The sequence below is a fragment of the Andrographis paniculata genome, unplaced genomic scaffold (genome assembly GCF_009805555.1).
Source record: "Andrographis paniculata isolate CXL003 unplaced genomic scaffold, ASM980555v1 Contig77END, whole genome shotgun sequence".
NCBI lineage: Eukaryota > Viridiplantae > Streptophyta > Magnoliopsida > Lamiales > Acanthaceae > Andrographis > Andrographis paniculata.
The window spans coordinates 5,170,598-5,185,915 of NW_026137614.1; the positions used below are offsets into that span (position 1 = coordinate 5,170,598).

Sequence of the window (15,318 nt, forward strand, 5' to 3'; positions counted from 1 at the left end):
AAATAATAATTTTTTATAGAAAAAAAAAATCATATAAGGCAGGAGAATGAAGTATTATAGTAGTGTATAATAAAAGTTACTACTTTTACTTGTATATATATATATATATATAAAAATAAATAAATAAAATTATTTTAAGTTAAGCAGATCATTTGGGATATATGCGACAAATTTGACTCGCAATCACGCTTTTACTGCAATTATATATAATAATAATAATAAAGGTTACTAAATTGTAAATCGTAATTACAATTCTCGAGTCACAACAAATAAATGTTTCGGGACACTACTTTCATAGGTTTCTGTGACAACATTTCTTTTATTTCATCGTTTAGCTTAAACTAAACTAAATTATCTCGAAAGTAGATACTGACCAACAAAAAATAAAAAATGAATTAATTTCATAGACAGACAGACAGACGGGGCATTATTATCTAAGCGGCGCCGGACCTGATGAGCTAGGGTTTGAGTTTATGCGTGCCTTGTGCTGCTTATTAAGTATTACTGTTCTATTCATTTGTATTCTACTTAATTTATACACACAACATATAAAATATTGAAATTAAGACAGGGTGTGGTGTGTTTTTAGTGAAGTTTGGATTTGATTTTGAAATTTAAATTTAAATTTGAATTCAATAATATGTTAAGTAGAAAATAATTGTTGGCTTTCATGATTTTGAACAAAAACAATACTAATAAATAATAATACAAGACTATACTTAAACATTAAAGTTACAAGTATGGAAAACAATATAAAATTCTCCTGTGATTTTCTAAATTTGTCGAAAATCCTTTCTTGGTTATAGAATTTCATGCTATCTACTTGTGATTCAAACAATATTGTATAAGAAACTCTAGGTTAGTAATTCACGTGTTCAAATACAATTGCTCTTTGGGTCGCACTTGCACACTATAATGCAATAATCGTAAAGTCTGTTATATTGTTCGGTTGTGCTCATCTTAACGATTCTTGCTCTCCTTTATTAAGAGTCGTACTTTGGATGCGTGAATTGTAGTCGTCATCAATTACTAACGGAAAGAGTTTTCTTATACAAGATTTTAGAAAATCGTGAGTAAATAATATGAAATAAATTTTAAAATCGGGGAAGATTATTAGCAAAATTTGAAAATCACAGTCCAGTGTTTTTGAATGTAATTTACCAAGATGGTCCATATATCAAGTGACAAGAAAAGATATTAAATATTTGAGTGAGTAGGCACAACATACCATACCATAGATGATGTCATGTCATGTCACCAACAACACTACCATACGGAACACGTGGTGTAACCGGAATTACCAACTCACTTATTCAGTGGGTGTGTATGTACGAACGAACGATTGTTTTGTTGTATGTATACAAAGATAAGATATACATGCTCCCCATTGAATAAAACATACTACTATAATATATGTAGCTAGGGATGAAAATGTGAGAATCACAAACAAACGTCACTACGTAACAATATTTATTTATTTAATTAATAGGAGTTAATATCTATGATATACGTGTTCATTATAATTTATTCGGATTTAGTAAAATCTAAACTTAATTTTGTAAACATGTCCAATGTTCGAATTATGAAATCTCAACCCAACTAAGAATCTTTAAACAAAAATAAATAATTTTATTAATAAACAAATAGTATCCAACAAATAAAAATAAATATATTATACTCAGACAAATATCACTTTTATGTAGATGTTAGAGTTTGAACTAATGACCTCACAGTATTCTATAGTACACAGGACTACTATTATTATTATTATTATTATTATGGAATATTATTTTACCACCGCGCACATACATACGCAATTATGGGAATTGAACCCTCGACCTCATATTGCCCAAGGGAGTAACTCAAGCATTGCCTGCCTGCCTATATTATTCCCTCGCTCTATATACCAACACTGCACTTCTCTCCTATCCTATATCCTATGGTCGTCGTCTTCGTCTTCATCATCTTCTTCTTCTGCAACCATTCAATTCCCAAACCCTAACAATCCAATTGAAAGCTGTATATACATACTTTCAGCAGCAACATTAACGAATCATGGGGAACATGAGAGGGCACGTGGCGTACGGCTCCGTGTTCTTCCTGCAGGGGCTATGGCAGCTCCTCAACCACATCCACCTCCACAACCGGAACCCTAATTCCTTCACCACCCTCCCCTGGTTCCCCTCCACGTTCATCAGACACTCCGAGCTCCTCCTCATCATCGCCGCCTCCTCCGCCGCCATCCTCATGGACCTCTTCGTCGGTCTCCGCCACCACCAGCCGCTCGACCCCGACGGCTCCATCCCGGCCACGCACCTCCACAGCTTCGAGCACTCCATCATCGCCCTCGCCATCCTCATCTACGCCCTCTTCGCGATTCTGCTCGACAAGCTCCGCGCCCCGGCGCAGTACGCCCTCACCAACGCCCTCGCCGCGCTGGCCTTCGCCCTGGAGCTCCTCGTCTTCCACCTCCACTCCACCGACCACAGGGGGGTGGAGGGGCAATACCACTGGCTCCTCCAGATCCTCATCTTCACGTCCATGGCGGCCACTCTACTCAGCATCGGCTGCCCGAAGAGCTTCCTGGTGGCGTTCGTGAGATCCCTCAGCATCGTGTTCCAGGGGGTGTGGCTCGTGAACATGGGGGTCATGCTGTGGACCCCGGGGCTGATCCCCAAGGGGTGCTTCATGAATCGGGAGCAGGGGCATTTCATCGTCCGGTGCCATGGGGAAGAAGCTCTGATGCGGGCCAAGGCGCTGGTCAACATCCAGTTCAGCTATTACACCGTGGGGGTCACCTCCTCGGCTGTTGCCCTCTATCTGGCTATCTTCAAGTTCTCTTCTGGTTCTGGTTCTGGTTCTGCTCGGTATCACCAGATTCTTCAAGTGCCCAGATTTGATTATTCTGATTCTGATCATCATCGTGGGATCGTATTGATGGAAGACGACGACCATCACCACTGTGATATAATTCATAATGGGGTTGGAACGAATAAGGCCTGTAGTTTTCTGGGAAATCCAAATCCCAAGCCTGTAATTGCTTCAATGGAAATGGAAATGGAAAAGTAACTGTAGCAGATGATGGTGTGGATCAATGAACTGGATTGGATTTGGGTTGTGTGTCGTTTGCATTTAATTTCTGCAAGAAATTGGCCCATTACTTATTATTGATGCCACAATGGCATCAATATAATTTAATTATGTTACGAAAAAACATCTTTAGAAGTAAAATTATACACTCATCATTTTAGTGTACAGCACAGACATAAAATGCTTATATTCTATATATGAAACATCATAGATAATGGTATATATCAAAGATTTATTTTTTATTCATTATTTTAAAAATTTCACCACACATCAACTGCTACTAATCTATAGTTATAGAGCTAAGACAAAAGCAGAACAGATCACAACTTGTAGTGGGATGATAGTGATCTAGCTAGCAAGCAAGCAAGCAAGCAAACATGTACATAATCAAAACCAATCAAGCCTAGCTAATGATCTTGAATTCCATTCGATCTGGGCTCAGCGTTTGGCGAAGAGGGGAAACCATCGCTCTTGGAAGGAGGTGTGGTGGGAGGTCATGAACATGAGAAGCACAACAAGGGCCGCCACTCCCACCGGCGATCCTCCCACCCGGTGCACCGAATCCTTCTCCGGAAGCAGCCGGGACACGAGCCGCAAGGGGCCGGCGCGCTCCGGGTAGTCGTGGTCGGCAGACATAGACGACAGCCAGTGCAAGAAGAGCAGCAAGAGCACAGGGCAGACCATGAGCCCCAATTTGAAGTTGTCGATGATGTCCTCAAACATGGGCTCGTAGCTCACGTACCATGTCAGCAGCAGAAACAGAACCACCACTGCCATCAAGAACAAGAAATGGATTGGGATCGACACATCCGGCATATACTCGTAGTACCATGAGCTGTTCGTCTTGTACCCTCTCCCCATCCCTCCTCTAAACTTAATTTAGCTCATGAACACACTAACTAAATATATTTGGCCAAAAACACCTGAGTGTGCCTGCCTGCCTATAAAGGAATCACAAGTCATTTCAAGAACATTGTAGAACAACAATTCACTAATTATATATTTGCCTTTTTCTATTTTCTATTATATATATTATTATGACATTCATGCACTAGAAGTGAGGGTAGAAAAGTCACTTCACACACGTGGCAGATGATAACCGAGTCGGCCCCGTACGTACTTATTACATGGTGGAACTGAACTTACTCTTCAGTGACTAATTGGTGACAAATGTTACTCGTAATTATTAAAATTGTGTTTGTCTAATTGCATTATTGTTTAATGAATACGATCATGCTAAGGTGGACAAATGGAAATAGGTTTGGCTGGCCCGCGTATTAAATTGATCTTATTACAACTTTACATCTAATTAATAATTAATTAATGGCCATGAGTATTGAGTCGTGGTGGTATCTGTTATAGTATCTACTGACTTGATCTTGATCACATCTCGATATCACATCAATAAATTAAAAATAATATTGTCTATATTATTTGCTAGATTTTCTTTTTTTAAGGTTTTTTATTATGCCACCCCTGACCTGCCTTCCCGACAATTTTTCCTCCCCCCAATAATAATCATTGTTTAAACATAAAATATATATACAAATCTAGCACTTTTATTTTATTTTATTTTATTTTCACCTAACCTAATCTAAACCTAATTTAATCTTAATTATATTGTAGTATTCATTATTTGGGTCGTTACAGGTGTTGGGCCTGACCATTTAAGGCGGACCCAAAACATGAACTAATTTTAGAATTTTGATTCAAATTTAAATATTAATAATATTTTTTATTAAATATGTGCAAATAATAACAATTTCGTTTTGAAATTAAATTAAACAAATTTTTATTTAACTGTATATAAATGATCATTATTTTACTATTTATAGTAGTACTATAATTTTTTTATGAAATAATATTTAATTTCCTTTTATATTTAAAATAATACCACGTTTCACCTTAAATATTTCTAAAACTCAAAATAAAAATTAATTATAAGAAAACACATTCTTTATATTTTAAACCATATAGAAGACAGATATATATATATATGGAATAAAATTGAATAATTATAATGTTATTTATTAATGTAAAAATCATGTACATTATTTTAATTAATAGAATATGAATTATATACAAAATTGTTTGTAGCCATATTTAATTTGGATTTCTATATTGTGGGAATAATCCGGAGTGTTGCTCTGATAGAAGATTCTTTGATGTTTCAAATCGCCACCGTTGATTGCCTCAACTAGAGTTAGAGTTAATCAACGGTGTGGATGAAGTTGACGTATTGAATCAAGGTAGACGTTCATGTTTGACCTTACTTAGGTTGCTTTTAAATTCTTGCCACATTTCACGTGCAGTAGTCAATGCAACTCACGTTATTATATCGTGTATATATATATAGTCACAAAAATATATATCGTTGTAATATTATTATAGGATAAATATTAATTACTTATATTACTAACCACTATTTTAATATATTGTATATAATATATATTAGATAAATAAATATATATGTAGATGTGTGTGTAAGTGTGTATATTATAATATATAATATAGATGTATAGTATATATATATATATATACAAAGGTTTATATATATAATAACGATAGAGAAATAACAAGAGAGATAGGGAAAGAGACAAGTGAATTGAATGTAATTATTGTCATTCATTTAGATTGCATCAAACACATGTATTTATAGGTGAATATAAAACCTCACGCAGAAGGAAAAAGCATACATGGTTACAATGTAGCATCGTCGTAGGTGCTACGTATACAACACTCCCCCTTGGATGCTTTTATACAAAAAATGTGTCTTGTTAAAATCTTACTAGAAAAAAAAATACTGTGGAACAAAAAATCCTAGTGAAGGAAAAAGAGTACACCATTCTTATATTGATTCTCCCCATGATCTGAGCATTATTGGAGATCCCTGAACCGACGCATTCCAATTTTCTTTACCAGTTTTTCAAATGTTGCCGTCGACATTGCCTTGGTTAATATATCCGCCAAATTATTATTTGATCGAATTTGTTGCACATTAATTTCACCATTTTGTTGCAGATCATGAGTAAAAAAGAATTTTGGTGAAATATGTTTCGTTCTATCTCCTTTAATATAACCCCCCATTCAATTGGGCTATACAAGCCGTATTATCTTCATACAATGTAGTTGGGGAAATTTTATCGTCATGTATTAACCTGCAATTTTTTAGAATATGTTGAGTCATTGACCTCAACCAAACACATTCTCGACTAGCTTCATGTATTGCCAATATTTCAGCATGATTTGAAGAAGTGGCAGTTAAAGTTTGTTTCATCGATCTCCAAGAGATCCCTGTTTCGCCACAAGTAAATATATAGCCAGTTTGAGACTTGGCTTTTTGAGGATCCTATAAATATCCTGCATCGGCAAATCCAATCAATTCATATCGAAAATCTTTCGAGTAAAATAACCCGAGATCAATTGTTCCTTGGAGATAGCGAAGAATGTGCTTAATCCCATTCCAATGTCGTCGAGTAGGCGATGAACTGAATCTTGCTAATAAATTTACAGCAAATAATATGTCAGGTCGGGTGCTGTTAGCAAGATACATCAATGCACCTATAGCACTCATATATGGCACTTCTGGGCCAAGTATTTCTTCATTTTCCTCTTTTGGTCTAAATGGATCCTTTGCTTGATCGAGTGCTTTAACGATCATTGGGGTACTTAGCAGATGTGATTTATCCATCAGGAACTATTTTAGTACCCTTTTGGTATAATTTGATTGATGGATAAAGATTACACTTTCCAAATGCTCAATTTGCAGACCAAGGCAAAACTTAGTTTTTCCAAAATCTTTGATCTCAAACTCCTTTTTCAGATATTCAACAGCTTTCTGGATTTCATCAGAAGTTCCAATTAAATTGAGATCATCGACATATACAGCAATGATTACAAATTCAGACCCATTTTTCTTTATAAAAACACATGGATATATAGAGTCATTTATATAACCTTTTTTGGTTAAGCTTTGCTGAGACGATTGTACCACATTCGACCCGATTGCTTGAGCCCATACAAAGACTTTTGTAATTTGATGAAATATAATTCTTTTGGCTTTGATTTGAATGATTCAGGTATGTTAATCCCCCCTGGGATTTTCATATAGATATTATTGTCTAAGGAGCCGTACAGATGGGCAGTAACCACATCCATTAATCGCATATCAAGATTATTGTGTACTGTCAGGCTCACCAGATACTTGAATGTTATTCCATACATGACCGGAGAATATGTTTCTTCAAAATCAATACCCGGTCTCTGGGAAAAAGCCTGGGCTACAAGCCTTGCTTTATATCTTGTGATATCATTATTTTCATTTCTTTTTCTCACAAATACCCACCTGTAACCAACAGGTTTCACATTTTCCGGTATTTGGACTATAGAGCCGAATACTTGCTGTTTTTTCAATGAGTCCAATTCAGATTTAATTGCGTCTTTTCATTTTGCCCAATCATCTCTTTGCTGACATTCATCAACTGATTTTGGTTCATAATCCTCGTCATCTTTCATTATATCGAGTGCTACAGAATATGCAAATGCATTATCAATATTTGTTTTCTTTCTGTTCCAATATTTTCCACTGGTGGTATAGTTAACAGAAGTTTCAATAACTTCATCATCACTTTCATCAGCATTTTTAGTATCAACCTCTTCAGGAGTTGTACTGACCTTTTCAGGTATCCGATCATTGTTGATCTCTTCACCAGTATTTACAATTTTCTTCTTTCGTGGATTCTTATCCTTGGAACCCAACGGTCTGCCACGTTTTACGCGGACAGTATGCTCATTAGCACTCGGCACTTTCCCTTCTGGGATATTTATTTTGGCTGGTGCATTTGCTGCTGCAATATATGATTTCGTAACCCTTGCAACATCATTGAAACCATCAGGCAATTGATTTGCAATTTTCTGCAAATGCACAATTCTTTGAACTTCAAGTTCACTATGTTTCGTACGAGGATCAAATTCAAGTGGTGTTTTCCACAAAATTTCTTTTTTCAGCTGATTACTGTCTCCCCCTAATGTCGGGAAATGAGATTCATCAAAATGACAGTCTGCAAACCTTGCAGTAAATAAATCACCCATTGTTGGTTCAAGATATTTTGCGATCGAGGGTGATTCATACCCGACATATATACCCAACCTTCTTTGGGGTCCCATTTTCGTGCGTTGAGGTGGTGCAATTGGCACATAAACAGCACACCCAAATATTCGCAGGTGAGATATATTTGGTATTTTTCTAGAAACCAATTGAATGGGGGAATAACAGTGATAACTGGTCGGCCTTATTTTCACGAGGGCTGCTGCATGCAATATAGCATGTCCCCAACATGATACATGAAGTTTAGACCTCATCAATAATGGTCTAGCAATTAATTGCAATATTTTGATAAGGGATTCAGCCAGACCTTTTGCGTATGTACATGGGGAACAGGATGTTCCACAGTAATCCCAATTGACATGCAGTAATCATCAAATGTATGTGATGAATACTCTCCAGCATTATCTAGACGTATTTTCTTTATCGGATGATCTGGAAATTGTGTTCGCAATTTAATTATTTGTACAAGTAGTCTAGCAAAAGCTAGATTGCGAGTAGATAACAGACATACGTTTGACCATCGCGTTGATGCGTCAATTAGTACCATAAAGTACTTGAACGGTCCACATGGTGGATCTATTGGTCCACAAATATCACCCTGAATTCTTTCCAGAAAAGCTGCGGATTCAAATCCAACGTTTGTTGGAGATAGCCTGATTATTAACTTCCTTTGGGAATAGACAATACAAGCAAATTCATTCGGACTCAAAATATTTTTCTTTTTCAATCAGTGGCCATTTGAATTTTCAATAATTCACGTCAGCATTACATTGCCAGGATGCCCAAGTCGATCGTGCCAAGTTTTAAATTCGCTAGTAGCCATTTGGTCTACTAGGTGATATGTTTCAACAGCACTGATTTTTGAGTAATATAAGCCGGAAGAAAATAATGACAATTTTTCTTTCACAATTCTTTTGTCATTCACAACCTGAGTTATCAGAAGAGATTCATTTTCTGCCTCATTCAATGTTTCAAAGTGATACCCATTTTTCCGAATATCACTGAAGCTCAGTAAATTCCTTCGAGCTTTGCTCGAGAACAAGACATTTTCAATTGCCATTTTTGTCCCTTTTGGGAGATATACAATAGCTTTTCCTGAGCCTTCAATCATTTTTGATACACCACTGATAGTAACAATTGTGGTCTTTCCCATATTAAGATGGGAAAAAATAACTTTTGTTTTTCAGAATGCTGTGAGTCGTAGCACTGTCGATAAGGCAGATGTTGTCATCGGCTCCAAAATATTTGACATCCATATCTTTGCAAGAAGGTAAAAATAATAATAGAAATATATTACTAACATAATCAAAATAGACTTATATTATAGGAGGTAATACAAAAAGGGGGGCAAAAAACATCAAAATAACAAAAGAGATACAACAATATTTTATCATTTGACATCATCAGCTATATCAAGCAGATCATCGGCATCCAGGTGCGTGATATTTTCATTCATCACATCGTCAAATGTGTCATCGTGGGCAGCGTGATTTGTTTCGGGGGCAATTCCTCCCTGTCTTTCTTTTGAGGCCCGATACAGTTCAGCCAAGTGACTGGCTGTGCGAAAAACATGGGCCCAATGGCCTTTGATTCCACACCGAGTGCATTCCTCGTTATTATTTCTGTTTCTCCCGGTGTTGATCCTCTGTTGAGGTCTGTACGGCCTTCTGTCATTATAACGCCGATTTGGCATATATCGGGGCCTGTTTTGATAATTATGATGACTATATGCATTTGCCCGGCCTCGTCCGCGATTTTGATTTCGATCGCGATCAATTCGCTGATTTCTGACTTGCCCACGACCAAGCACCGGATTTGCTGGCTGTATTGCATTTCCTCTGGAAATGGATTTGCACCTGTCGGCCGAGATTCGTGATTTTTCAACAGCAATTCATTATTTTGTTCGGCCAGCAAAAGACAGGTGATTAGCTCAGAATATTTCTGGAAGCCTCTTTTGCGATACTGCTGCTGCAAAACCATGTTAGAGGCATGAAAAGTGGAGAAAGTTTTCTCCATCATATCAGATTCAGATACATTTTCGCCACAGTGGCGCAGCTGTGATGTTATTTTAAACATGGCAGAATTATATTCTTGGACTGTTTTAAAGTCCTGAAGCCGTAGGCTTTGCCATTCGCTTCGTGCCCTTGGCAACAATGTCAGCCTCAAATAATCATATCTTTCTTTCAATCTCTCCCACAATTCAAGCGGGGATTCCAGCGTGACATCCTGCATTTTCAGTGCCTCATCGATGTGATGGTACTAAAAGATCATGGCCTTTGCACGATCTTGGCTCGAGGAGTTTTTATCCGGGCAATGGTATTTTCCAAGCCCATTGATGCCAAATGCATTTTAACATCGCGAACCCATGCCATATAATTTTGGCTAGAAACGAGGAGAGAGAAATTCCTGTTTGGCAAGGTTAGTCATAATAAACAGATAAAATATGAAATATTACCTTGCGGAAATTAAAATATATAATCGTGCTGATAACGTATTGTAGTATTATTATAGGATTAGCCAATAGAAATATTAATTACTTCTACCGCTAACCACTACTTTAATATATTGTATAAAATATATATTAGATAAATAAATAAATATATATATGTAGATGTGTGTGCTTGAGTGTGTATATTATAATTTATAATATAGATGTATAGTATATATATATATATAAAGGTTTATATATATAATAACGAGAGAGAGAAATAACGAGAGAGATAGGAAAAGAGACAAGTGAATAGAATGTAATTACTGTCATTCATTTAGATTGTATCAAGCACATCTATTTATAGGTGAAAATAAAACCTCACGCAGAAGGAAAAAGCATACATGGTAAAGGTGCTACGTATACAACATATATGAGCATGCTTTTTGTATCTCCCTGTAAACAAATTGGAATCAAGAAGAATTAAACAATATATGAAAATGAAACTGAAACATATATATATATATATATATATATGACGTGAAGGTTAATAAAATGAGGAGGAAATTAAAATTAAAGAATTGAAGTTATTATTCGGTTGAAGCAACTTCAAATATTGTAAGAATGACGACAATGATTTATAAATTGTAATTAAATGTGTAAGAATGACGAATGAAGAAGATTGATAGTTACATATATACAAAGAATCTATATGTATGTATATGTATATACTACACATACAATGCAACCACTTGCCGCATATCATATCGAGCTGAGATTATTACAACAACTTAGCTTGCATTTTTAAGTATTTGGAAATATCTGCACGCATTATATATATATATATATATATATTTTTTGGATTGCAATAAAGTTATCATTTATATCTTCTTTCATTATACGTTTGTTAATTTCTTTAATATTAATAATATACTCCTTCCCTCGTTTAAATCTATTCTCACTTTTCTTTTTTGGTTGTCATCCAAATTTATTCTCGTTTTATTTTTTAGTAAAAAAATACCACTTTTCTTTAAAAAAAAAAAGTAAAATTTCTATTCTTACATATTTTTCTTGAAATCCGTGTCCGGTTAAATGAACACACAATTGGATAATGGATGGAACATATGTAATTAATTAATTGAGGTTTTTTTATTTGAAATTTAGTTTATTTTTAGATATACTATCTTCGACCTAAAAGTAAATATTCATTTGTTTTTTCAGGTAGTTTTAGAAATATTAGTATTATATTAGAATATAGTATGAATAAAGTAGAAATGACTAAAATAACCTTATTAGTATGTATGATATAAATGCAATGACATTTGTGTAATATATTGTAAATTGTAAGGGTATTTGTATGTTAGATAGATAGTACAGTTACTAAAAAAAATAAATACTTTATTACGGACTAAAATGAAAAAATGGATATTTTGTTATGGAGATGAGAGAGTAATATATTTTGTATTTGTATAAAAAAAAATTGTAAGAATTTCATAAGAAAAATTTGAAATCAAAGTCTAAGTGAATAAAGATCATTCTTTTTTTAAAAAAAATAAAAAATACTATAATCTTGCATACTGAATTATAAGCTATAACCTTCAGAATATAGTTTAATAAATTATTTAAAAAATACAATAACATGATCTTTTGAAGAAATTATTAATTATAAGAATAGAAATTTCATATTTTACTCAAATTTAAAATACATATTAAAATTTAGCTCAATTATGTATATAAACACGTGAGATGCGTGGGATGATTACATTTACATTTCAATAAAAATATGCATTATTCAGAAATAGACTATTTTAGGTTTTTTGTTTGGCTGGGGGCTGAATTTTACAAGTAAAAATTTTTGAATTTAAATTCTTATTTAATGATAATCTAATAATTATTAATATAGTAATATTTAAAATATAAAATTAATTTTTAATTTAATATAAAATATGCAAAATTAAATTGTAAGTTAATATAAAAAATAAGATTTTAATTTGATCATTTAATTTTTTTTAGAAAATAAAAATTGACGAATTATAAAATTGTATAGGGGAAAATTGCAACCATACAATTTTAGAGTTTTTAGAAATTTTTAATATTTTTGTTATTGGAAATTATGAAAGTATTATTAAAATATTTTATATAAAAAACAATATATTTTTATTAAAATCAATATATATACTTAAAATGTTAAAAATCAAAAAGCAAACACATCCAATCATCCACAATGCTTTTTTTTTTTTTTTTTTAATTTTTATTTTATGTACAATCTTATGGCTTGAAATAAAATATTTATTTATTTTTATATAAAATATTATATTCAATTATGATTTTAAGTACAAATAATAATAATAATCCCACAATCCAAACACGATCTAGACTAATAAATTAAGACGTAGCGGGGGCAGACCCTAAAACAAAAAATACATATCCTACATTTAGATCATAGCTATAATTTTATTTTAAGTTTTTAATAGTTTTCACAAAGTAGAGCAGTCCCCGTTTCCCTAACTTAATCCTATCTTTTTGACTTTCTTCTTTATTTTTTTATTTTAATTAGTTCACGAGGCTTGCATTTGTGTTGTGTCTTGATTGAATTCAAAAACGTAACCTCTTCTAGAAGATACCCACCCTTCTCTTCACAAAACCAGCAACACATTTTAGAATGTCATACATATATAATTCAACTCAATTCTTCAAATCTGTGGTCAAACGAAACCCTTCTTCCCCAAGCTAGCTGCCTCCAAAACCTTGTCAAATTTTAATTATAATTGTCAATTTTTGAAACCCCTATTTACGTTCTTAGAACCCTCTAGACACACCACAACAAAATTCAAATTTTCTTTCTTACTTACTATTAAAAAAATTATTTAATTAGTCTCTAACACACTCCCCACATATATAAACAACCACACCCCTTTATTTTGATCCCCCGAGTCCTCTCCCAACTTATAATTGGCTTTGTGGCCCTCTCTTACAACCTCCATTTTTATTACACAAAATTAAATTAAACCCCATCAAGAATTGTTCGAATATGGGCACTCTTGTAGGGCATGTGGCACCTGGATTTGGCTTCTTCATAATTGGCTTGTGGCATTTAATCAACCACATAAAGCTCCATGCAACCCATCCAAAGCTCTACACTTGTTCCCCATGGTTCCCCACTTCAAGAATCAAGTATCTCGAGCTCTACTTGATCATGGCTGCCTCTGCCATGTCCATATCCATGGAGCTCTTCATCGGCCCCGATCGCCACCAACCGTTGGACCCCGACGGCACCATCCCCTCGAACCACCTTCACAATTTCGAGCACTCCAACATTTCCCTCACTTTCTTCGTCTACGCTTTCTTCTCAATCGTTCTAGATAAGCTTGATTCGCCCGCGCGCTACGGCTTGACTAACTTGCTAGGGGCCGTGGCGTTCGGCCAACAACTCCTCCTCTTCCACCTCCACTCTGCGGACCACATGGGAGTCGAGGGCCAATACCATTGGTTGCTACAAATTGCGATTTTTATCTCGCTTTTGACGACCCTTATGGCCATTAGTCACCCCAAGAGCTTCTTGAATGGGTTTGTGAGATCGGTGAGTATATTGTTCCAAGGGGTGTGGTTCATGCTCATGGGGTTCATGTTATGGACGCCGAGCCTAATTCCCAAAGGGTGTTTCATGAACCTCGAGGAAGGTCATAAAGTGGTGCGATGTCACGGGGAAGAGGCCTTGGATCGCGCTAAATCGCTCGTCAACATTGAGTTTAGTTGGTATGTCGTTGGGGTGGTGATTTTCTCCATGACCCTTTATTTGATTGTCGTAAAATTTTATGGTGATGGGGTGGAATACCAATCCATATCAAGATTTGTGCTACGAGACGATGATTACAGCAACGACGAAAACGATGATGATATGGAGGCACAAAAGAAGGGCAATGTTGGAAATAACATCAAGGGGGGAAGTGCTAAGAGTTTTCTGCAAATTGGAAAGCCAATGAATAGTATGGATGTTGAAAGGTAGCTAAGATATGAGTGTTGAAATTAATTAATTAATTAAAAGGGTGGGTACATACATAATTTTTAAGGTGGTTTAGTGTAAGAATTAGGGAAAAGGTGTCACTTGTGTACTGTATGTATGATGATGCTATGCTAGTATTACATGTGTCCTTTCTTAGCCACAAGAATGTTGGCTTCATACGTTTGTTTATTAATTTGTGTCTCGTGTCATCTCACCTTGGAAAAGATTTCAAGGGGGAAGGAACCATGAAAGTGCTGTGATGTTACTTGGTTTGAATTCCTGGTGAGATTTGTACGTTGTGCTTCTTGTGTTGTACAGTGCGTCAAGTCAAATCACATCACACGATTCTTTTAGCATTTTATTTAACATCAGATCATTTTTTTATTGAAAGCAAACCCCTACCAATGATATTAATAATATAGCATAGCATTAGTAAATAAAATAATTTACTTAATATCATAAGAAGTAATGCTAAATTGTATTATGCTATATGCTCAATAAAATTGACCAAAAATCAATTCTTATATGCATAAAATATATTAAAATATGGGAATTTAATAATAATTAATAATTATGATATATAAATGAATGTGTATGACGTGATATTTTAAGTAAAAAGTAAATTTTGATATAATATCTTAAATAAAAAAAAATATATTTACTATAATATTTTAAATAAAAATATAGTTT

At 34.6% G+C, this 15,318-nt stretch overlaps 4 protein-coding genes across 4 annotated transcripts in view; 3 read left to right on the top strand and 1 right to left on the bottom strand.

Annotated features, from left to right (window-relative positions):
- LOC127239416 (uncharacterized) overlaps positions 1-15,318 on the top strand; it is a 71,734-nt gene that overhangs the window by 24,871 nt on the left and 31,545 nt on the right. The gene's annotated exons all lie outside the window — the stretch shown is intronic.
- LOC127239417 (uncharacterized) lies at positions 1,856-3,135 on the top strand. Its single transcript, XM_051257553.1, has one exon. The coding sequence runs from the start codon at positions 2,056-2,058 to the stop codon at positions 3,067-3,069; it is 1,014 nt and encodes a 337-aa protein (XP_051113510.1). The 5' UTR covers positions 1,856-2,055; the 3' UTR covers positions 3,070-3,135.
- LOC127239279 (uncharacterized) lies at positions 3,529-3,951 on the bottom strand. Its single transcript, XM_051257352.1, has one exon. The coding sequence runs from the start codon at positions 3,949-3,951 to the stop codon at positions 3,529-3,531; it is 423 nt and encodes a 140-aa protein (XP_051113309.1).
- Positions 13,427-14,932, top strand: LOC127239418 (uncharacterized). Its single transcript, XM_051257554.1, has one exon. The coding sequence runs from the start codon at positions 13,657-13,659 to the stop codon at positions 14,629-14,631; it is 975 nt and encodes a 324-aa protein (XP_051113511.1). The 5' UTR covers positions 13,427-13,656; the 3' UTR covers positions 14,632-14,932.